The 23,776-nt window shown below is 40.5% G+C and overlaps 1 protein-coding gene across 1 annotated transcript in view; it reads left to right on the top strand.

Annotated features, from left to right (window-relative positions):
- dnajc24 (DnaJ (Hsp40) homolog, subfamily C, member 24) overlaps window positions 1-9,680 on the top strand; it is a 65,444-nt gene extending 55,764 nt beyond the window's left edge. The window contains exon 5 of the mRNA XM_038706075.1: window positions 9,459-9,680. Within this exon, the coding sequence (XP_038562003.1) occupies window positions 9,459-9,676 (218 nt within the window). The 3' untranslated portion in view covers window positions 9,677-9,680. The remainder of the gene's footprint in view (window positions 1-9,458) is intronic.
- The last annotated feature ends 14,096 nt before the right edge of the window (window positions 9,681-23,776 follow it).

The raw sequence follows: 23,776 nt of genomic DNA on the forward strand, positions 1-23,776 counted from the left end.
TTTCTTTATGAACACCAGGGACTGGCTAACACAGGACATATTGGAAATAGGAATGCAACGATTACAGATTTTATTGTTACGATTATAGTCAGGTAGGCTGCAGCTAACTATGGTTTCAACGATTCATCGATGCGTTTAAGAGTGGTGGTCCGCTGACAGAACACCGGGTGCTTCTGATCAGGTGCAGTCGTGCTGTTGGTAGGCGACATAAGTTTGTTTATGGTGGACGGACTGTGACATTGTCATTACATTAGAGTTGTTGTTTTCTTTTAGCTTGAAATAATCCCATACTTTGGACACTTTCTTCTTTGTCCCTCGCTATTTCGCTCATGCTGCAGCATGTTGCAAGATCATCTTCAGACTAGAATCTTGGCAGTTTTTCTCTGTCCTCATCTCCTGTAGCCTCACTTTATTTGTAAAGAGAATTGCACTGAATACAACAGGAGCATAGATATGGAGTTCTGTAGGTCCTGCCATGCTCCTCTGAAAATGTGTTCCAGTTAATCATACCTGATGACATAAGAACACAAGGGTCCATGTGTAACACATAGGTTCACATTTAATTTTTTTAGGTGAAAGTTTCTGGTAGTAGTATTTCCTCAGTATTCATTTAGCAATGGTGAACCACACAGTTTACCACCACTGCAAATAAATATGAAATTAAAAAAACACTTATCTAAAACAAAAATGTGTCCAGTGATAAATTATTATTGTAGTATAATACCCTTGCTCTGCTCTTGCCTGTAAAAGTGGCAAGTCAGCATATCCAAGTTGAGAGCACCTGTAGCTTACAGTTATCCAGTGACTTTCACCTACACCTCAGAGGGGCTTTGCCTCTAAAATGAAAGGAGGGCAGAAGGAAAAATACAAACTTGCTGTCAAGTGTAGAGTTGGGTATCGTTTCAATTTATTGATTCTGATTCTGTTTCTGCTTATCAAATCTGTTTTTTTTACTGAATCTCGGTTCCGATTCCAATATTTTTTTGAGAGAAAACTCCCTAAATATTTCAATAATAAAAATTAGCCTACCTTTATTCTTGGCACATTGTCAGGTTACTGTCAAAAGGAAGATTTCCTTTTATTTCATTATAAAAATAAATATTACCCTGGAATGATCAACAAAAAACAATTACAAACCAAAACTATTTAAAGACAGCTGTTATGGAAGCAGCAACAATGTCAAAGAGTGGATGTCTGCAACCCTAACTGTTGACTATAACGTTAGTTATTCTGTCAGTTGTATCATGATTCAGTTCAATTTTATTTATATAACACCAAATCACAACAACAGTTATCTCACAGTGTTTTTCATAAAAGAGCAGGTCTAGACCATACTCTGTGATGTTATTTACAGAAGCCCAACAATTCCCAACAAGAGCAAGCACTAGGCGACAGAGGCAAGGAAAACTTCCTTTTAAGAGGCAGAAACCTTGAGCAGAACCATGGCTCAGGGTGGGCGGCCATCTGCCTCGACCGGTTGGAGGTGAAGGAGAGAGGGAGGGAGAGAGGAACAGAGAGAGAGAGAGAGATAGGATGGAAGGAGAGAGAGTGGAGGGAGGCAGCCTACACAATATACACACAGATGTACAGACAGTAAAGGTGATGTTGCAGTAGACTGAATGAAAAATGGTAAAGATATTTATAGTAGTGTTAATGATTATAATAACAATAGAGGACTAGAAACAATAATTGTAGCAGAGGGTGTCGAGCAGGAACACGGGGGCAGCAGGTGACTCGCAACCACAGATCCAGACTCCACATCTCCAGAGCCAGAAACACCTGTAGAAAGTAAAGTCATAGGAGGAGAGAGGAGAGGGACGAGAAAGTACAAGACTACGGGAAAGGGAAGAAGTCAAGTTAGTAACATGCATTAATGGAATGAGGTTGCATACAGAGGGAGAGAAAGACGAGGAGAGAGGAGCTCAGTGCATCATGGGAAATCCCCCGTTAGTCTAAGCCTATAGCAGCATAACTAAGGGATGGTTGAGGACTCACCTGAGCTAGCCCTAACTATAAGCTTTATCAAAGAGGAAAGTCTTAAGCCTACTTTTAAATGTGGAGATTCTGCTCCATAATGATAGATAATGCGTCACAGAGGTGCTTGGGCCCCAGAACAATAACTTCAGTTTTATCTGAGTTTAACATTAGAAAATTATACGTCATCTAGGTTTTGTTTCTCAAGTTTATTTAAATAGGGACAGATACAAAAACATAGATAAACTTTGACAGTCATCTGATGTGTGTATCATAGTGTTTTTAGCTAAAGCTGATTCACTACACTTGTCCCTAGTTTTAACATCCTGAAGGCACATTTGGAGTTTAGCTAACTGATGAGTTTCATCTGGTTTGATCGATATATATATCATCTACATAAAAATGAAAGTTTATGGAGTGTTCCCTGATAATATTGCCAAAAGGAAGCATATATAAAGTGAAGAGGATTGGTCCGAGCACAGATCCTTGTGGAACTCCATGACTAACTTTGGCGCGCATGGAGGACTTGTCGTTGACATGTGCAAACTGAAATCGATCTGATAAATAGGACCTAAACCAGCTTAGAGCGGTTACTTTTAATGCCAATGAAATGTTCCAGTCTCTGTAATAGGATCTGATGGTCAGTGGTATCAAATGCAGCACTAAGATCTAATAAAACCAGTACAGAGACAAGTCCTTTGTCTGATGCAATTAGGAGGTTATTAGTAATTTTCATGATGAACTCTAATTCACACTATTAAATGTTCAGTTTCAATACCATATACCAGAACAAGGTCGAGGGTGTGGTTAAAACAGTGAGTGGGCTTTCAATGCTTACGACTGTTCCTCCTTCGGACAGTCACCCAGCCACCCTTTCCTGGCTGCTCAGGAGATGCTAGGGGACGGCTACCACAGGCTAACTCAGGCCGTTCCGCACCGACTACCAGGGACTGGCTAACTGCAGTAGCTGATGACTGATCTACCAAGGTGCGGAGCCGGACTTCTAAATCACTGAGCCTCGCCTCCATGTCTACAAATAAACTACACTTGTTACACGTACCATTACCGCTAAAGGAGGCAGAGGACTAACTCAACATCTGACACACGAGCAGGAGAGGGAGAAGCCATCGCTAGCTGCTATGCTAAAGTCAACTAGCGATGGCTAAGGGCTAACCTAAAGTACGGTAGTGTTAGCTACCAAATCTTTTGAAAACAACTATGAGATTAAACAGCAGCCATTAAAAGATGGAAAGAACTGTGAGTGCTTAGGCAGAATTACTGTAAGAATAAGTTAATAAGTTAAACACTCATTCTGTTGTTGGTGCTGTTTTTCTGGATCTGAAAAGGGCTTTTGATACTGTCAATCATCAAATAATCCTGTCCAGATTAACAAACTTCAATTTCTCCAAACAAGCCATCAGCTGGATGAACTCGTACTTAACCAACAGAACGCATTGTGTAAATCTCCTCACCTCGAATGTCCAGTAGGAGTACTCAAGGCTCCATATTTCCACCAATTCTGTTCTACTTATATATCAATGACCTGCCCTACAGTATGCCAAAACATCAATATTTTAATGTATGCAGACGACGCAGTAATCTTTACACATGCCAAAACTGATCAAGCCTCACAATCTCTTACATCTGCACTGACCCGTGTACAGGAATGGCTCACAAAATCATGTCTACTATTGAATCCTAAAAAAAATTTGTATGATGTTTCTAAGCAGCCAATTGAAAGGACATACTCAAATATATTCTTGAAAGAAGAACTACAGATTGTAAACAAATTAAAATACCTTGGCATTGTACTAGATCCCACACTGTCTTTTAAAAATCATGTCAAAAGGCTTTCAAAAACTGTTAAATTTAATCTTTCCAACTATATAGACCATCACTCTCATGCAATGCAGCCAGAATGTTTCTTCATTCCATTATCCTTTCATATTGAATACTCTTTTACAAACTGGTCACTTACACAACACTCAAACCCATAGTCACTCTTCAAATGAGCCTTAAAAATCTTTAAAAGATAACAGCTTTCATATCATCACTGCTTAATCCTGCAGAAATATAACCTGCTAAGCTTTGAAACTTTTCTGAAGTTCAAATATGCCTGTGTTATATATAAGATCCTACATGGACTTGCCCCACCCCCACTAAGTGAGTATATTAAATTGAAAATAACGGGAGGTGGCAGAACTGTAACCAGGGCCTCCATGAGAGGTGACTGTATGGTGCCTTACATTTGGACAATATGTATTGTCAATTAAGGAGTCAGACATCTGGAACAGGTTACTGGCTGCCGTGAGGGAATGTCCGACTTACCCCAGCTTAAGAACCAACTCAAACAATGGCTCAAGACACATCAAATTGTGACCACTAACGGACTTTGTTTTATTTTGTTTTTGATTTTATGTGTATAGGTTTGTTTACTGTTGTTTGTTTATGTATGTGTATGTTTACCATACCAGATCCAACACTTTACTGCATTAAAAAGCACTTTAACATAATTAAAATGTACTTCAAATAAATAGAATAGCACTTTAATGCATATGTGTATATGTGTGTGTCTGCCGTACTAGATGCAGTACCCTCCAGCACTGAACAGCTCTCAAACTAAATTTAATTGAACATTATTCATAGAATGGCACTTTACTGCATAAACGGCACCTTAAATTACATAAACTATGGTGTCTTTTTATAATATGTTGTTGAAAATTGTGGTGTCTCTTAAATTGTGTTGTATCGTATCTAATTTCAATGTTTAGCTGTGTTGCCTTGTACTGTGATGACCTGACAGGGGACTACAGATGTAAAATAGCCTTTGGGCTAATTCTGACATATTTACATAAGCTAAGATGTCCATTAATATGCACTGTTTTAAATAAATAATTTTAAAAAAAGACACATCTAACAAATTTAACTGGTATTTAGCGAGAGCAGCAAAACACACTACCAACAAACATGCACTGGAAACGGAAATGAGTCGACACGCTTACCGCAGTACGTCAGCCACTGCTTCATAATCAAGACAGTAAAAAGGCCTTTAGGGTTCCCGTCACCAAATAATGGAAAGGGTTGTCACATTGAGAATGCTTGCTCACACTCACCCTCATGCCCACGCACATTCATCAACATGAATCCCAGTTATTGTTTGTAAACACAGTGTTTCCCACAGAATGACAGCGCAACTGTGGAGAGAGAGAGAGAGGGAGAGGGAGCAACTGAGCTAGAGGAGGTGCTGAGCGAATATATGCGCTGCTCATTTTAGAAGAAAATGCTGTCAGCGTTGGTAATGTGGCAGGCCACCACAAATAAATCAGTGTGTGTGAAACACTGAAATAATACATTACATTTACTGTAGAGGTCATCCAGCTTGATCTTTGCCTTTATTAAGGGAAGGGTGTTGACATCTGTGACTGAAGTAAAATCAATTAATGGCATTGCTGAAGGCTGGAAATGCATAACGTGAACCGACATTATACTCACTTTGATCATTTTACAAGACCAGAAACACAGCTCACATGGGTCTCAGTTATTGTTGACAGTTCTTGACATGCATATTAGGGAGTTATTGCATATGAGAGAAAAGGTTTAATACTCAATGGTAACTTACATGGTGATCAACATCCATTATCTGTCAGGGTCGGAGATTTCAGTTTTTTTTATTATTGTAGAAAACACATTATAGCATATTTCAACAATCAGAAACATAAAACGGTGCTGAAACAGCATCAGATTACAGCAAAGCCAAAAGAAAACAAACAAACAAAGAAAAAAAAAGAAAGAAGGAAATTGTGAGGCTTATTCCATTCATCCATCGTCAACCGTTTATCTTGCGTACAGGGTCGCGGGGTGGGAGGCTTATTCAGGTATCATAATGTGCGTCTGTATAGCAAGATTTTGTTAAATGTGGTCGATGATTTCTTAGTTTGAGTTTGAGAATGTGTATCGCTTTAAATGTTGGTGCCGCAAGGAATTGTGGGAGGCATTCTCTCCTTTCCTTTCATAAAGGATGGTCCAGTGTACCCTATGCTAAAGGAAATATGAAAGGAAGCATTGAAGCTCTGTGGTGTCCGAACAATAATGCTGCAATGATGTGTTGAGAAGAAATCCGCTTGACACTGTTCTTGATCATAAAAGTTTATTACATCAAGGAGTTCAGCATGAATTACAAGCTCTGCAGCAGCTTGGAGAGTGACCCAGCCCGATGGCCACTCTGTCTCTCTGTACATCAAACACAGCTTATGTAGGACATGTTTAGGTATCTGCTAAATACCATATAAGGGCACAGTGCTGTAGGATAAGTGTAAACATCTGTTAGACACCATAGAAGGGTTCAGTCCCTTCATAAACACTAATCACTAATCCCCCTAACACTGGGTCAGAGGTCAAATTCCATAGGAGGGTTCACTCTTTACACACCCATAAATCATTACTCCCCCTTAAGAGTTCACTGAGCCTCTATCCAGCTGCTAGAGTGTTATTTTAAATTGTAATGGTCAAATGCACATACAGTGGGTACAGAAAGTATTCAGACCCCTTTAAATTTTTCACTCTTCGTCTCATTGCAGCCATTTTCCAAAAATCAAAAAAGTTCATTTTATTTCTCAGTAATGTACACTCAGCACCCCATCTTGACAGAAAAAAACAGAAATGTAGAAATTTTTGCAAATTTATTAAAAAAGAAAAACTGAAATATCACATGGTCATAAGTATTCAGACCCTTTGCTCAGTATTTAGTAGAAGCACCCTTTTGATCTAATACAGCCATGAGTCGTTTTGGGAAAGATGCAACAAGTTTTTCACATCTGGATTTGGGTATCCTCTGCCATTCCTCCTTGCAGATCCTCTCCAGTTCTGTCAGGTTGGATGGTAAACGTTGGTGGACAGCCATTTTCAGGTCTCTCCAGAGATGCTCAATTGGGTTTAAGTCAGGGCTCTGGCTGGGCCATTCAAGAACAGCCACGGAGTTGTTGTGAAGCCACTCCTTCGTTATTTTAGCGGTGTGCTTAGGGTCATTGTCTTGTTGGAAGGTAAACCTTCGGCCCAGTCTGAGGTCCAGAGCACTCTGGAAAAGGTTTTCGTCCAGGATATCCCTGTACTTGGCCGCATTCATCTTTCCCTCGATTGCAACCAGTCGTCCTGTCCCTGCAGCTGAAAAACACCCCCACAGCATGATGCTGCCACCACCATGCTTCACTGTTGAGACTGTATTGGACAGGTGATGAGCAGTGCCTGGTTTTCTCCACACATACCGCTTAGAATTAAGGCCAAAAGTTCTATCTTGGTCTCATCAGACCAGAGGATCTTATTTATCACCATCTTGGAGTCCTTCAGGTGTTTTTTAGCAAACTCCATGCAGGCTTTCATGTGTCTTGCACTGAGGAGAGGCTTCCGTCGGGCCACTCTGCCATAAAGCCCCGACTGGTGGATTGCTGCAGTGATGGTTGACTTACTACAACTTTCTCCCATCTCCCGACTGCATCTCTGGAGCTCAGCCACAGTGACCTTTGGGTTCTTCTTTACCTCTCTCACCAAGGCTCTTCTCCCCCGATAGCTCAGTTTGGCCAGATGGCCAGCTCTAGGAAGGGTTCTGGTCGTCCCAAACGTCTTCCATTTGAGGATTATGGAGGCCACTGTGCTCTTAGGAACCTTAAGTGCAGCAGAAATTTTTTGTAACCTTGGCCAGATCTGTGCCTTGCCACAATTCTGTCTCTCAGCTCTTCAGGCAGTTCCTTTGACCTCATGATTCTCATTTGCTCTGACATGCACGGTGAGCTGTAAGGTCTTATATAGACAGGTGTGTGGCTTTCCTAATCAAGTCCAATCAGTATAATCAAACACAGCTGGACTCAAATGAAGGTGTAGAACCATCTCAAGGATGATCAGAAGAAATAGACAGCACCTGAGTTAAATATGAGTGTCACGGCAAAGGGTCTGAATACTTATGACCATGTGATATTTCAGTTTTTCTTTTTAATAAATTTGCAAAAATTTCTACATTTCTGTTTTTTTCTGTAAAGATGGGGTGCTGAGTGTACATTACTGAGAAATAAAATGAACTTTTTTGGTTTTGGATTTTGGAAAATGGCTGCAATGAAACAAAGAGTGAAAAATTTAAAGGGGTCTGAATACTTTCCATACCCACTGTATGTTATACACCACAGCTCCTTTCCTCAGCTTTTAGAGAATTCGACCAGTTCTTATTGTGGCTACCACTAAAATACATCCGGGTCACTTCACTCAGTTAGGAACCTGCCTAAGCAAATTTAATTTTCGGATGCGTCCATTGTCAGACCTTACACTGGTGCAGTGGTCCTGTGTACCTCCTGGTGCAGGACAATGACCAGCCTCATGTGGCCAGAGTGTGTTGGCAGTTCCTGGATGACGAATGCATTGATGCCATTGACTGTCCCTCACGTTCCCCAGACCTGAATACAATTGAGAACCTTTGGGCTGTTATGTGTCGCTGCATCTGACACTGCCAAGGTGCGCCACAGACTGTACAGAAGATCACTGATGCCTCAGGTCCTCAGGACACCATCCGCCATCTACAATATGATGAGCACAGGCTGAGGTTGGCTCAGCCTGTGATTTCAGGTTTTTACTTAGATTTTTGCTGTGATTTTGAATCCAGCCCTCAGTCTGTTGGTGATTTTGGTTCCAACTAACCGTTGTTGTGTCATTTTGTTCTCAATGAATTGCAATTACAGTGTACAGTAAAGATTTTGAACTATTTTGCTCATTAAGATCTGATGTGTGATTTAAGTGTTCCCTTAATTAGTTTCAGTATTTCATTTCAGACCCTGCCCTTAGGTAAAACATGAAATCATACTAGTGCCCTAATGTAAAGTAATGTAGCCTGTCACAGTGTAAATGTGCAAAAAATCTGGTATACTATTAATCATTTTCAGTTATGTATATACCAGTACCACCTTTACTGATTTTTTGCTATTCTGTGTGGATCTTGTTAGGCTGCCAAAGAAGTCCTCTGGCTCTGTCAGATTCTCCCATCTTTCTAACCATTTCCATGACAACAGTTAATAAAGCTTGTCAATTTTAACTTACATTTTAACTCTACATTGCAGCTAACTGACATGATGAAACCTACCCAATTAAAAGCGCAACTCCTCTACTACATTCAAACTAAGCTACTGTATGTTAGGCTTTTTGTCATATTTCTTGAGTTAGTGTATATTCCCCTTTAATTAGTATTAAATGTCATTTACATTTATTAATTTAGCTGACACTTGTAAACCCAAGCGACTTTCAGTTGCTATATATGTCAGAGGTCGTACGCCTCTGGAGCAACTAGGAGACACATTGATGGATGTGTCACAGTGGGGAGTTGAACCTGGGTCTGTCACACCAACGGCACGTGTCTTATCCACTGCGTCATCACCACCCCCGTGATGATCATAATATCTATTCATATTCATCATGCTTTCAATCTTAAGTGTGAGTGTGTGTCGTTTCAGACGATTGTGTGTATACATACAGCTGTCGCTGTGGAGGAAGATTCAACATCTCAGAGGAGGAGGTGAAGGAGGAGACACAGAGGAAGCGGCAGGAAGATGAAGAGGAAACGGAGGAGGAAGAGCTCAGAGGAGTGTTTATTTGCTGTGATACATGTTCCCTCAGTGTGTACGTCACATGGCCATTGCACAGAAAGACTCAAATGTTAAAATGCCAATAATACTGCTTATGATGTCTCTATAATAATATGAATACCTTTCACCTTTGACACTGCAAAGCTAAATAATTGCGTTAACATTACCCTTTTTGGAACCAAGTGGAGAGTTTAAGAGACATCTAAGACTTTGTTCAACATCTCCATCACTTCTGTTTAGGGGCCCACGAAGCAAGGCACCAAAGTAGAATTAAAAAAATTAAACGTTTCACTGCCCAAGTCAGCTATAACACAAGTCTTGTTCATCAGACTACATGATGTGGACAGATTTTGTCCAGGATTTATTATGCATTTCTTCTTCTTCGTTGCATGATTTAGAATAATAAGGTGAGAAATGTGTCTGTTCTGAGTTGATGCTGCTCTGCAGCAGTTAATAAAGTCCATTTAATCCCAAAAATGCTTTCTTTTAGGCAGGCTGGAGCAGAAAACAACTCACCTTTCTCAAGTTGTACAGTAATGTCACATATGTGTATAAAGGTGGATCAAACAAGCTAATCTTAAATGTCAAAGTAGAGAGGAGCCTCGTAGGCCTATTCATTTTCATTCATTACACAAGATGAATACGCTATGCAGACAGTTGTAAAGAAAGAACATCTTTTTCTTCTGTTCTCTACTTGTTATAGTTACACAGTATGAGAGGTGTGGGCTGTATTAAAAGTATCCACTGTTCTCCCATGCTCTAACACACAGTAACGATGAAATGCGTGCTGTTCTGTCATTCTTCCTCTGTATGTACACATAAACAAGGCAGGGAAATATAAAGAAATTTATTTTATTGTTTTGGGGTTATTTGTTGATCTCCTTCTCCTCCTTCTTTTCCTCTGAAGAATATGGTTATGTTCTCCGCATGCCTCCTCCTGTGTTTTCTGTGTAAGACATAGAAGTACAGTAACTAACGTTAGCCTTCATTAAATCATTTCGACTGGTGAAGTGCAGTAAAGTTAACTTTAAATTGACTTCACCACCACACATAAAACACGGCTTAATAGCAATCACATTTAACAGACGCATAAAATTCTTCTTAATGGTAACTGTTAAGATTAGTTTATTTGTTAGTCAACACCACTAGCTTAAGAGCTTTAGCCTATATGATGTTAGCACTACATAAATTAGCCTAGCGGGTAACGGACTTTTACTCTCCTCATAGCTTAACAGATTACATGTATTATTCATAATACTCACCGCTGTTGAAGTCACTGCATCTCCCGACACAACACCACGGTTGAATTTTCACCCTGAATGGCGTTTTTGTTGAAACAGCAGCTGATAACAGCAGAGCAACGAGCTGCTCCGTGTGGGAGCATTTACCGTAAATACTTGAATAGGTGTGAACTCCAGATTTGGCTGCGGCTAACTGATGTGGCTCTCAGAAACAACAGTTCACTTTCCTGCAGTTCTGTGTACGTATAAGTCGCTAATTGAAAACTCTGTAGGTCAGAGAATAAAACAGACAAAAATATTAAAACACACACATAAATAAATACATTTAACAAAGAAGTAATTAATAAATGAAGTTGAAGATTATAACGGACAATAAATAAATAAGGTGATTAAAATAGATATATACATTTATGTCTCCTTGTATAATTTAATTACTACCTACATTTATTTATTTACTTTATTTTTTTGTGTATTTTATCGGATGCTTATTTATTTATTGAGCATTTATTTATTTCTGTATTTATTTCTGAATGTGTCAGGATCGGTCCTCCATACATGGCTGGATCACTGATGGACACAGCCCTGCTTTGACTCAGGTGCCAGCAGGGTGGAGGAGGGGCACTGGTATGGGATGCTATTACTAAGGATGAGATATTCAGACCTTTTTGGGTTGAAGATGGACTGAAACTCAACTCCCAAACCTCCCAGTTTCTGGAAGATTCTTTCTTCAAGTGGTACAGAAAGAAGGACAGTGCTCCATTACATGCCAGAATAATGACCTAGCCCCTTTTCTCACCTGACTTGAATCCTGTTGAGAACTTGTGGGCCCTTCTCAAACATGAAATTTACAGTCAGGAAAGACAACACACCTAGTTTGGGAGGTTTTGGTTGCTGCTTCAGCTTAAGTTGATAGTGAACAGATCAAGAAACTGACAGACTCCATGGATGGAAGGTTCATGGCAGTTATTGACAAGAAGGGTTGCTATATTGGTCACTAAATATTTAATAATTTAATTTTCATTTTGTGTTACATAATAAGAATAACCAGTAATATGGTAGATCTTTTTGTAATTTAGTTGCTAAATAATTCTGCACACATATATATTCTCCTGAGCAAGACAAAAACTCACTTTTCCTTAGTTAAACATTCAGGTTTGAGCTTCAATTCAACTTTGGATTGACTGAGAGCATTTTGTTTGTTTAACGATAAAATTTATCCTAAGGAATACAATTCACCAAATAATTGTGCACGCACTACAATCTAAATGAATATGAAAATGATTTATTGAGGTGAACATGTTACATAAAGCCACTAAACAAAATATATAAATTAAATCTATATGTTGATTTAATATCTCTTTGTCTGAATTCTGCATTCACAAACAAAATGAAATAAGTAAATTGTCATTTTTACCTGGACATGTGACTTTTGTGCCAGGAACAATCCTCAAATGAAAGGTCACTTGAGGATTGTTCTGAGTTAATGTGATGCTGAAGCAGTAGAGGGTGACGGTTCTATTCCATGGAGAGTCTTCATGTGAGCTTTTGCTCAAGCAGAGTGAGGGGCATCTACACACTCTGGGGTCCTCGCTACATGTCTGAACCTGCCTGCTAGCTGGCATGATGTTTAGAATACCTGATACTCATCAACCATATGACACACAGACACCCACAAATAACCAACAGCTTTTCATAACCAGCTGTTCAATACCAGGACCAGAGTTAACAGTTAAATTTGATAATGGATAATGTGCATGTTCATACTATGCACATTTTTTTCTTGCAGTGGAGTTCAGACACTTCACTGATAAACCCCAGAGCTGCAGAGTAACATTAGGCTTCATGATCAGAGAGACGGTTTTTATATCATGTCCACACTTCCATAATCCATAATCGCCACGCTGGTGAAGAAAGCTCAAAAACGACTGTATTTCTGAGGAAGCTTAAGAAGGCTAAATTCTTGTCAGCTTTTACAGAGGAGCAATAGAAAGGATCCTGACTGGAAACATCACTAACATGGGATGTGCACGGCCCGGAACCGGAGGGCTCTGCAGTGGGTGATTAAAACTGCTCAGAAGATCATTGATACCCATCTCCTGAGCATCAGTGATATCCATCGCATTCTCATCTCAGTGCGTCATAACTGCTTTCAGAAAGCGTGACAAAGCGTAATCATTTTACGCTAAAGGAACCCTTCGGGGCACATCATTTTTTGAGGGGCATGAGGCCAAACTGAGGGCTCACAGCAGCCATGGCCATCATAGCCCTTACGAAATGCCTGCCCTGCTCAAGGCCAAAAATAATAATATCTACATTAGTGAACCGTTAAATTGAGAATGAAGAATGACTTTCCTGTTTTCATTGTGTTTCATGTGATTCGCTATCTCAGAAGGTGGAGTAAAAGCAGCAAGAAACATGGGCAAAAATAAAGGCAAATCTGGGAAAAAGTTAATTGTTTGTGTGGTAAAACTATATCTATGACCCTGCAAAATTATCCTGTGACCGCCTAGGGGTCTTGATAAACCCCAGAGCTGCAGAGTAACATTAGGCTTCATGATCAGAGAGACGGTTTTTATATCATGTCCACACTTCCATAATCCATAATCGCCACGCTGGTGAAGAAAGCTCAAAAACGACTGTATTTCTGAGGAAGCTTAAGAAGGCTAAATTCTTGTCAGCTTTTACAGAGGAGCAATAGAAAGGATCCTGACTGGAAACATCACTAACATGGGATGTGCACGGCCCGGAACCGGAGGGCTCTGCAGTGGGTGATTAAAACTGCTCAGAAGATCATTGATACCCATCTCCTGAGCATCAGTGATATCCATCGCATTCTCATCTCAGTGCGTCATAACTGCTTTCAGAAAGCGTGACAAAGCGTAATCATTTTACGCTAAAGGAACCCTTCGGGGCACATCATTTTTTGAGGGGCATGAGGCCAAACTGAGGGCTCACAGCAGCCATGGCCATCATAGCCCTTACGAAATGCCTGCCCTGCTCAAGGCCAAAAATAATAATATCTACATTAGTGAACCGTTAAATTGAGAATGAAGAATGACTTTCCTGTTTTCATTGTGTTTCATGTGATTCGCTATCTCAGAAGGTGGAGTAAAAGCAGCAAGAAACATGGGCAAAAATAAAGGCAAATCTGGGAAAAAGTTAATTGTTTGTGTGGTAAAACTATATCTATGACCCTGCAAAATTATCCTGTGACCGCCTAGGGGTCTTGACCCCCAGGTTGAGAACAGGTGCCCTAAATGACAGAGCTATTCTCTTCTCTGCGGGGCTGCAAAAGCCACACAAAGGGATAAAGGCTGATAATGACTCTGCTTTCTCTCAGGTCACTCAGCCTGCAAAGGTTACAGCTGACAGAAGCTCTTAGTGATGATCATCTTTAATTTATTATCCCCCCTAATCAATCCATCCATCCATATCTGCTGTCCTCACAGAGAGGAGGTGAAGAAGAAGAAGGGTTGAGGACAGAGGAAGTTAGCATTTGAACAAACAATACAACGTCAGAATCAGCAGTAGTGGTCTAGGACAGTTTTAATGAGGGGGTTGGTAGAATATTGGTGTCACATACACAATGAAACATGCTAGGACACAGAATCACTTTCATCAACACACCACCCACAATTAGAGCTGTTTAGATCACCAACCACCTCATGAACCCCACCCATACCCTGCTCATACACTGTAAAAAAATAAATAATAAAAAAACGTAAAATCAATTTTATAAACCTTCAAGAGTTTCTGGGGACATCTTGTGCCATTCAGTTTTTTATTTTCAAGCCATTTTGGCGGTGTTATATATATACAGCTCAAATGTGTCAGAGGATATTCTTTTTCAAACAAAACAATCGGATCTGGGAATTGAGCATTAAGGCCTGCAGTCTGAACTTAGCCTTAGAAGGCCACACTCTGCATTATAAACTAATTTAAGAATAAAAATGAGTTGCGAGAAGCAAAATAAAATTGACTTTGTTTTGGTTCTCGTTCAGGTTGTTTATGCAGGTGCACTGCAGCCCTGGTCATACACTCACCGGCCACTTTATTACGTACACCTTGCTAGTACGGGGTTGGACCCCATTTTACCTTCAGAACTGCCTTAATTCATTGTGGCATACTTTCAACAAGGTGTTGGAAACGTTCCTCAGAGACTTTGGTCCATATTGACATGATTGCATCACAAAGTGGCTGCAGATTTGTTGGCTGCACATCCACGATGCCAATCTCCCGTTCCACCACATCTCAAAGGTGCTCTATTTGAGATGTGAAGTGAACTCATTGTCATGTTCAAGAAACCGGTTTGAGATGATTTGAGCTTTGTGACATGGTGCATTATCTTGCTGGAAGTAGCCATCAGAAGATGGTACACTGTGGTCATAAAGGGATAGACATGGTCAGCAACAACTCTCAGTTAGGCTGTTGTGTTTAAATGATGCTCTTCTTTTGGGGCCCAAAGTGTGTCAAGAATATATCCCCCACACCATTATACCACCACCACCAGCCTGAACCATTACATGATACAAGACAGAATGGATCCATGCTTTCATGTTGTTTAACCCAAATGTCTTGGCTGGTCTGATGCCAACTCATCAAACCAGCCAACGTTTTTCCAATCTTCCATTGTCTAGTTCTGGTGAGCCTGTGTGAACCATAGCCTCAGTTTCCTGTTCTTAGCTGACAGGAGTGGCACCCAGTGTGGTCTTCTGCTGCTGTAGCCCATCTGCTTCAAGGTGCGACGTGTTGTGTGTTCAGAGATGATATTCTGCATACCTCGGTTGTAATGAGTGGTTATTTGAGTTACTGTCGCCTTTCTGTCATCTCAAACCAGTCTGCCCATTCTCCTCTGGACTCTGACATCAACAAAGCATTTTCATCTACACACCTGCCGCTCACTGGATATTTTCTCTTTTTTCTCTCTGTAACCCCTAGAGATGGTTGTGCATGAAAATCTCTGTAGATCAGCAGTTTCTGAAATACTCAGACCAGCCCGTCTGGCACCAACAACCATGCCACGTTCAAAGTTACTTAAATCCCTTTTCTTCCCCATTCTGATGCTCGGTTTGAACTTCAGCAAGCTGTCTTGACCACATCTACATCCCTTAATGCATTGAGTTGCAGCCATGTGATTGGCTGGCCAGCTATTTGTGTTGATAAACAATTGAACAGGTGTACCTAATAGTTTAAGTATGAGCATTAGTGCGAGAGTAGTCATGTTGGAGATGGCAAGACAGCACACAGGAGGATCTGGATCATCATTATAAACTAAGATTATAAACTAAGATCATGAACTAATCCACTGCAGAAAAAACAAAAATGCATCAAAATCAATGACCCATCTCAGGGCCTTATAATAATAGTAATCAAATACTGCTTGAATTGTATTTTACAGAAATTATTTTGGTTTTTTGTTTGTTTGTTTTTCAATAAAAAAAATGGAGTTATGTAAACATACTGGTATTTAAAGGGTTAAAATCCCAAAAATGTATGTATGTAATGTATGATATCTATATTTCAGGCTTAAGTAGCTTAAAAAGACTTGTTTAAAGTGGGAAGAATATTAATTTATGATATTTTCACAGCAGTTGTTGGGAAGAAGACATTTTTTGTCACTAGGGACAAATGCGATGATTTTTAAGGGACTCTTAAGGGTTAAACCAACACATCATGTTATGGTAAGCAAAAAATCATTGATTAAGGTATGCAACCTTGTTTTGCCTTTGGTGAGGTAATGTTAACCATAACCCATAATGAGATAATTATTAAATTATTACTTTATATTTAAATTAAAATATTATTTATTTTGTTGCAGTATTAATTTCAGAAATAGTACACAAAATGCTGTAAAAGTAACAACAGTAAATGTAAGTTGCTGCTCCCACCCAGTGCTTGAAGTGGAATGAAACAGGTCTCAGGTCTCCCCCATAACTTTAGTAAAACAGAACAAGAAGAGCATGTTGCTCTCAGGAGGGTGGTGCTAGAAGCAACACATATTGGCACAATGGCATCCTGGCTCTGGCAATGGCTTAATCTACATCTGTCCATAACATGGAGGAGGTAACTAATATAAATGACTGTATTAGTAGGCTATAAAGTTTATTGATAATATGTATTTATAGGTTCCACTTTATTTGGATAGTCTGCCTACATGTAGTTATTATATACAGAATTACAGAGTATTTGTAACATTTCAACAGCTTAATAGTTGATATTCAACAATTCAAATTCAAGTTCTGTTTCACAAATAATACTGTTTTCTGTTGTTTACACCACTGTGGTAAAGGTTTGATTGGGGTTAATGTTATTGTATTCATTATAATTTCAGATAATAGTATACTATATAGCCTAATATATAGTATAATATTCCAGTTACAGCAGCATTCATTAAATCCTTGTATGAGAAAAATTCTCTGTATAAGTAACTCATCAAGAATGAAATCATGCAAACAGGGATAAGGTACATGAAAAGTAACAAAAGCTAAGAGACCTTGAGAGAGAAGTTAAAATGAAATTAGAACATCTAAGGAGTGAATCAAACGAAATATTCAGTATTAGTATTAGCTCAGGCAGTCTGGTTTTTACAGTGTATCCTGTCCCTTCCTTTCAAAGGTCCACCCCTCCTATCCTGCAATTAGAGCCCTTAGATCACTTTCTGTCTTGAACCCCCTCCCTTTCCGTTCCTTTCTCACTCTCTGACCGCCTGCAAATAGACCTATTTAGTCCACAGATGTTTACCCCTGTCTATGTCTGTGTTTCTGTTTGGGTGGTGAGTGGTATGAGGTTGATAGAGAGGGTGAAGTTGTTGATGGATGTGCTGAATAACTGTCAGGATAATAACTGAGAAATGGTGCAATTGCCTTTTACTAACTTGAGTCCCTTTCAGGCTGTGGTTTTGTGGATTATGTACTGTAATGATATACTGTCCGCTGAATATGTAAAATCTTAGTAACACATGTTAATCTATCTCTCTGCATAACATAGTTTTGGAAGCATGGACACTCAAGTCAGTGGACACAAGTTTTTGTGTTACTTCCCCTTATAAGCCATTATTTTTGGTAAAAGTTGCTTCACTTTTCCAACATCTCAAGAAATGGTTGCATGGACTGGAATGAACAACAGCTGTGAGGCGGCCGCTTTGCACACGCTTAATGTTAATCTTTGCCAAATGTTAATCATCACTTCCTGTGTCCCCTTTGTGGCGCTACATAGCAAGTTTATTATAGTTTTGGATTTTTCATTATTTTTTATTTTTATTTCATTTTGTCTTTTTGTTTTCAATTTCAGTTCAGTTTTAATTAGTTTAGTTTAGATTTTTTGAAAATGCTTAGTTTTAGTCCATCCATCCATAGTCAACTGCTTATCCTGCGTACAGGGTTGTGGGGGGGCTGGAACGAATCTCAGCTTACATCGGGTGAAAGGCAGGGTACACCCTGGACAGGTTGCTAGTCCACACTTAGACAAACAACCACTCACACCTAATTTTTAGAGACACCAGTTAACCTAACCTGCATGTCTTTGGATGGTGAAAGGAAGCCGGAGCACCCGGAGAGAATCCGCACAGACACGAGGAGAACACAGAAAGGCCTGGAACGACCAAGGTTCAAACCCACAGCCTTCTTGCTGTGAGGCGACACTGCTAACCACTGCACCACCATGCCATAGTTAGGGCCCGAGCACGACCGTGCGAGGTCCCTATTGAATTTGCTCGGATTATTAGGGCCCGAGCACGACCGTGCGAGGTCCCTATTGAATTTGCTTGGATTTTTTTTTTTTTTTTTTTTTTTTTTTTTCTGCAAAGTAGGCCCAAATGACATGGCCTAAACATACTCGAAAACTCACCAAAATTTGCAAACATGTCAGAACCGGTGAAAAATTTCGTATTCTACAAGTTTCGCACATGGGCGTGGCAAAATGACTCGCTAGCGCCACCTAGAAAATTGGAAATGATTAGCCCCTCGTTCACGTTCAACCTACATGTACGAAATTTTATGGGGACATGTATCGTATCAAGACGCACAAAAAAGCCTCAAGAACCCATAGCCTAAAGTCAACAGGAAGTCGGCCATTTTGAATTTTACGGCCATTTTTGGATGATTTACACACTTCGTACTTTAACGAACTCCTCCTAGGGATTTAGTCGGATCGACGTCAAATTTCTGCTGTGCCTTCTAAAGGCATTGACGATGAAAAGTTGTGCTATTTGCGCGTTTTCGTCAATGGGCGTGTCCGTGGCGTCGATGATTCGCAATGAAACAGGAAGTTGTTGTAACTTCAGTGTACATGCTCACATCTGGACCAAACTGTACATGTAGGATGAGAGTCCCGCCCTGAACACATGTACATGCCGACATTCACCCACAGTCATAGCGCCACCTGCTGGCAACAGAAAGTGACCTTTAACGAAGCAGCCCCCGCCGCACGTTTCACCTACGTGCACGAATTTTCTGTGGTACGTGTATCTTGTCCAGACGCACAAAAAAGTCTCTTGGAGCCATAGCCTAAACCCAACAGGAAGTCGGCCATTTTGAATTTTACGTCAAATTTTGGATGATTTACACACTTCGTACTTTAACGAACTCCTCCTAGGGATTTAGTCCGACCGACCTCAAATGTTTGCTGTGCCTTCTAAAGGCATTGAAGATGAAAAGTTGTGCTATTTGCAAGTTTTCGTCAATGGGCGTGTCCGTGGCGTGGCGTCAAAGATCAGCTCTTCGCCATGACACGGAAGTTGTCGTAACTTCAGTGTACATGCTCACATCTGGACCAAACTGTACATGTAGGATGAGAGTCCCGCCCTGAACACATGTACATGCCGACATTCACCCACAGTCATAGTGCCACCTGCTGGCAACAGGAAGTGACTTTTAACGAAGCAGCCCCCGCCGCACGTTTCACCTACGTGCACGAATTTTCTGTGGTACGTGTATCTTGTCCAGACGCACAAAAAAGCCTCTTGGAGCGATGCCCTAAAATCAACAGGAAGTCGGCCATTTTGAATTTTACGTCAAATTTTGGATGATTTACACACTTCGTACTTTAACGAACTCCTCCTAGGGATTTAGTCCGACCGACCTCAAATTTCTGCTGTGCCTTCTAAAGGCATTGAAGATGAAAAGTTGTGCTATTTGCAAGTTTTCGTCAATGGGCGTGTCCATGGCGTGGCGTCAAAGATCAGCTCTTCGCCATGACACGGAAGTTGTCGTAACTTCAGTGTACATGCTCACATCTGGACCAAACTGTACATGTAGGATGAGAGTCCCGCCCTGAACACATGTACATGCTGACATTCACAGACAGTCATAGCGCCACCTGCTGGCAACAGGAAGTGACTTTTAACGAAGCAGCCCCCGCCGCACGTTTCACCTACGTGCACAATTTTCTGTGGTACGTGTATCTTGTCCAGACGCACAAAAAAGCCTCTTGGAGCGATGCCCTAAAATCAACAGGAAGTCGGCCATTTTGAATTTTACGTCAAATTTTGGATGATTTACACACTTCGTACTTTAACGAACTCCTCCTAGGGATTTAGTCCGACCGACTTCAAATTTGTGCTGTGCCTTCTAAAGGCATTGAAGATGAAAAGTTGTGCTATTTGCGAGTTTTCGTCAATGGGTGTGTCCGTGGCGTGGCGTCAGAGATCAAGTCTTCGCCATGACACAGGAAGTTGTTGTAACTTCAGTGTACATGCTCACATCTGAACCAAACTTTACGTGCTTGATAACTCTCCCACCCCACTATGGAGGACCGATCCTGACACAGTCAGAAATAAATACAGAAATAAATAAATGCTCAATAAATAAATAAGCATCCAATTAAATACACAAAAAAATAAAGTAAATAAATAAATGTAGGTAGTAATTAAATTATACAAGGAGACATAAATGTATATATTTTAATTAGTGCCTTTACTATTCACCTTTGTTATAATTACCTTATTTGTTTATTCAACTTTATTTATTACTAATTTTTTTAATGTATTTATTTATGTGTGTGTTTTAATATTTTTGTCTGTTTTATTCTTCCTTTGTATTTATTTACCTTATTTATTTTCACCCATGGTATTTATTTCTGCCTGTCTTTTTAAATTTTTGTATGCATTTCTGCCTCATTATGCAAATGAGGAGGGGCTGTGTCTCAAGGGGTCATCTTCTCTGCTATTGGTGGACCAGTCAGACAGGAGAGCTCCTACTCTGCCTGCAGACATCAACGATCTTGCCCCTCACACAGTCAGATGGCTTCCTTCAGTGCGCTGAGGTGTTTAACAACTCTGAAGACAATACTACCAGCAATGTCTTCCTTCTCTTTTCACGTAGACGCTCCGACAGACAGTGCTTTCAGTTTGCTGCATGCATGGACCTTTCTGATAGGAAGCCTTCTTGAGGTGGTATAAAACATTTCTTCTTATATTCTGATTTGAGTTGTGGACAACTATGACCACATGAATTAAAAAACATTTCACTGCCCAAGTCAGCTATAACACAAGTCTTGTTCATCAGACTACATGCTGTACAGTATTTGACTACAGATTTTGTACCAGGATTTATTATGCATTTCTTCTTCTTCGTTGCATGATTTAGAATAATAAGGTGAGAATGGGTCTATTCTGAGTTCATCCTGCACTGCAGCAGCTAATAAAGTCCATTTAATCCCAAAACGCTTTTCTTTTAGGCAGGCTGGAGCAGAAAACAACTCACCTTTCTCAAGTTGTACAGTAATGTCACATGTGTATGAAGGTGGATCAAACAAGTTAATCTTAAATGTCAAAGTAGAGAGGAGCCTAGTAGGCCTATTTATTTTCATTCATTACACAATATGAATAAGCTATGTAGACAGTTGTAAAGAAAGAACATCTTTTTCTTCTGTTCTCTACTTGTTATAGTTACACAGTATTAGGGGTGTGGGCTGTATTAAAAGTATCCACTGTTCTCCCATGCTCTAACACACAGTAACGATGAAATGTGTGCTGTTCTCACATTCTTCCTCTGTATGTACACATAAACAACAAGGCAGGGAAATATAAAAGGAATTTATTTTATTGTTTGGGTACATTATTGTTCAGTGTACATGGTCACATCTGAAACAAACTTTACGTGCTTGATAACTCTCCCACCCCGCAGACATCTACACGCCAATACCGATTTATATTCATAGCGGCAAGTGCTATGTAGCTCCACATAGGGGACACAGGAAGTGACATATAGCACCTTCATGCGGCGTCGGAACCGCGTAGGAAATTCACAGCCGCACCAGCAGAGCTCCAGAATATGCAACTCGGCCGGTTCACGCGCGGACGCGCTACAAGTGCGAGGGCCCGCCCAACGCTGCTTGCAGCTTTAATTTTAGTTTAGTTTTTATTAGTTTTAGTCTCGCTGCACGATGCACAGCTCAGTTCAGTTTAGCTTTTTCGCAAAACAGAAATATTTGTGAAAAGGGACACCCTTTTTAAGCTATCTGAAGCTTGTACATCTGTCATCGTGTTAGGTGATTTCAACCACACAAACCTGTCATCCGAACTCCCAAACTACAAGCAACAAGTCACCTGCCATGGCAGAGAAAGTAAAACACTGGATCATTGCTACATCTCAGTTTCGGATGCTTACCGGGCATTCCCAAGAGCTCCACTGGAGAGGTCTGACCATTCTGTGTTGCTTCTCATTCCGATGTACAGACAAAAGCTTAAATCCATTAAGAAAACATCCAAATCTGTCAGATCCTGGTCCATGGATGCCATTGAAACACTCCAAGGGTGTTTCGAATGCACTGACTGGGACATATTCAGTGCATCTTGTGACTCCCTTGACAAACTCACTGATACTGTGACGTCATACATCAAGAACTGCAAGGAAATGTGCATCCCCACCAAAACAACATCACCATACACCTACACATCCTCATCCTACAGTTTGGCGCAGATGTGAGCATGGAAACTGAAGTTACAGCAACTTCCTGTTTCACAGTGAATCATCAATTTTAGACGCCACGGACACGCCCATTAACGAAAACTCGCAGATTGCACAAATTTTCATTGTCAATGCTTTTAGAAGGCACAGCAGAAATTTGAAGTTGATCGGACTAAATCCCTAGGAGAAGTTCGTTAAGTACGGAGTGTGTAAATCATCCAAAAATGACCGTAAAATTCAAAATGGCCAACTTCCTTTTGGGTTCAGGGCATCACTCCAGGAGGCTTTTTGGTACGTCTGGACATGATACATGTGCCACAGAAATTTCATACATGTAGGTGAAGTGTGCCACGGGGGCTGCTTCGTTAAAGGTCATATCCTGTGTCCAGCAGGTGCCGCTATGACCATGGGTGAATGTTGGCATGTATATGGGGGCGGCTGTGGCTCAGGATGTAGAGTGGGTTACTCATTAATTGGAAGGTCAGCGGCTCAATCCCCGGCTCCAGGATGCATGTCGAAGTGTCCTTGGGCAAGATACTGAACCTCGAATTGCCCCCTCTAATCCCATTGACGAACTTTTAATCGTCAATGGGATTAGTGCACAGCGAAAATTTGAATTTGATCAGACTAAATCCCTAGGAGGAGTTTGTTAAAGTACAAAGTGTGTAAATCACTAAAAATGACCATTAAATCCAAAATGGCCGACTTCCTTTTGGGTGTCGGGCATCGCTCCAAGAGGCTTTTTTGTATGTCTGGACATGATTCATGTACCACAAAAATTTTGTACACATAGGTGAAACTTTGTCCGGAGGCTGCTCTGTAGGGGGTGCTAGCGAGCCATTTTGCCACGCCCATGCGCGAAACCCAGACTTTGCAGACAAAAGAAAAGAAAATCCGTTGAGTTTCAATAGGGACCTCGCACGGTCCGTGCTCGGGTCCTAAAAGTATAATTCCTTCAGTTTCAATAGGGACCTCGCATGTTTCATGTTTTAAATTTTTTTAAATTAGCTAGGTAAGCTGCAGCAAATTAGCTAGTAAG

This window comes from Micropterus salmoides, unplaced genomic scaffold (genome assembly GCF_014851395.1).
Source record: "Micropterus salmoides isolate LMB-PRFRI ecotype aquatic unplaced genomic scaffold, ASM1485139v1 Ms_hic_scaffold_8, whole genome shotgun sequence".
NCBI classification, from domain to species: Eukaryota; Metazoa; Chordata; class Actinopteri; order Centrarchiformes; family Centrarchidae; genus Micropterus; species Micropterus salmoides.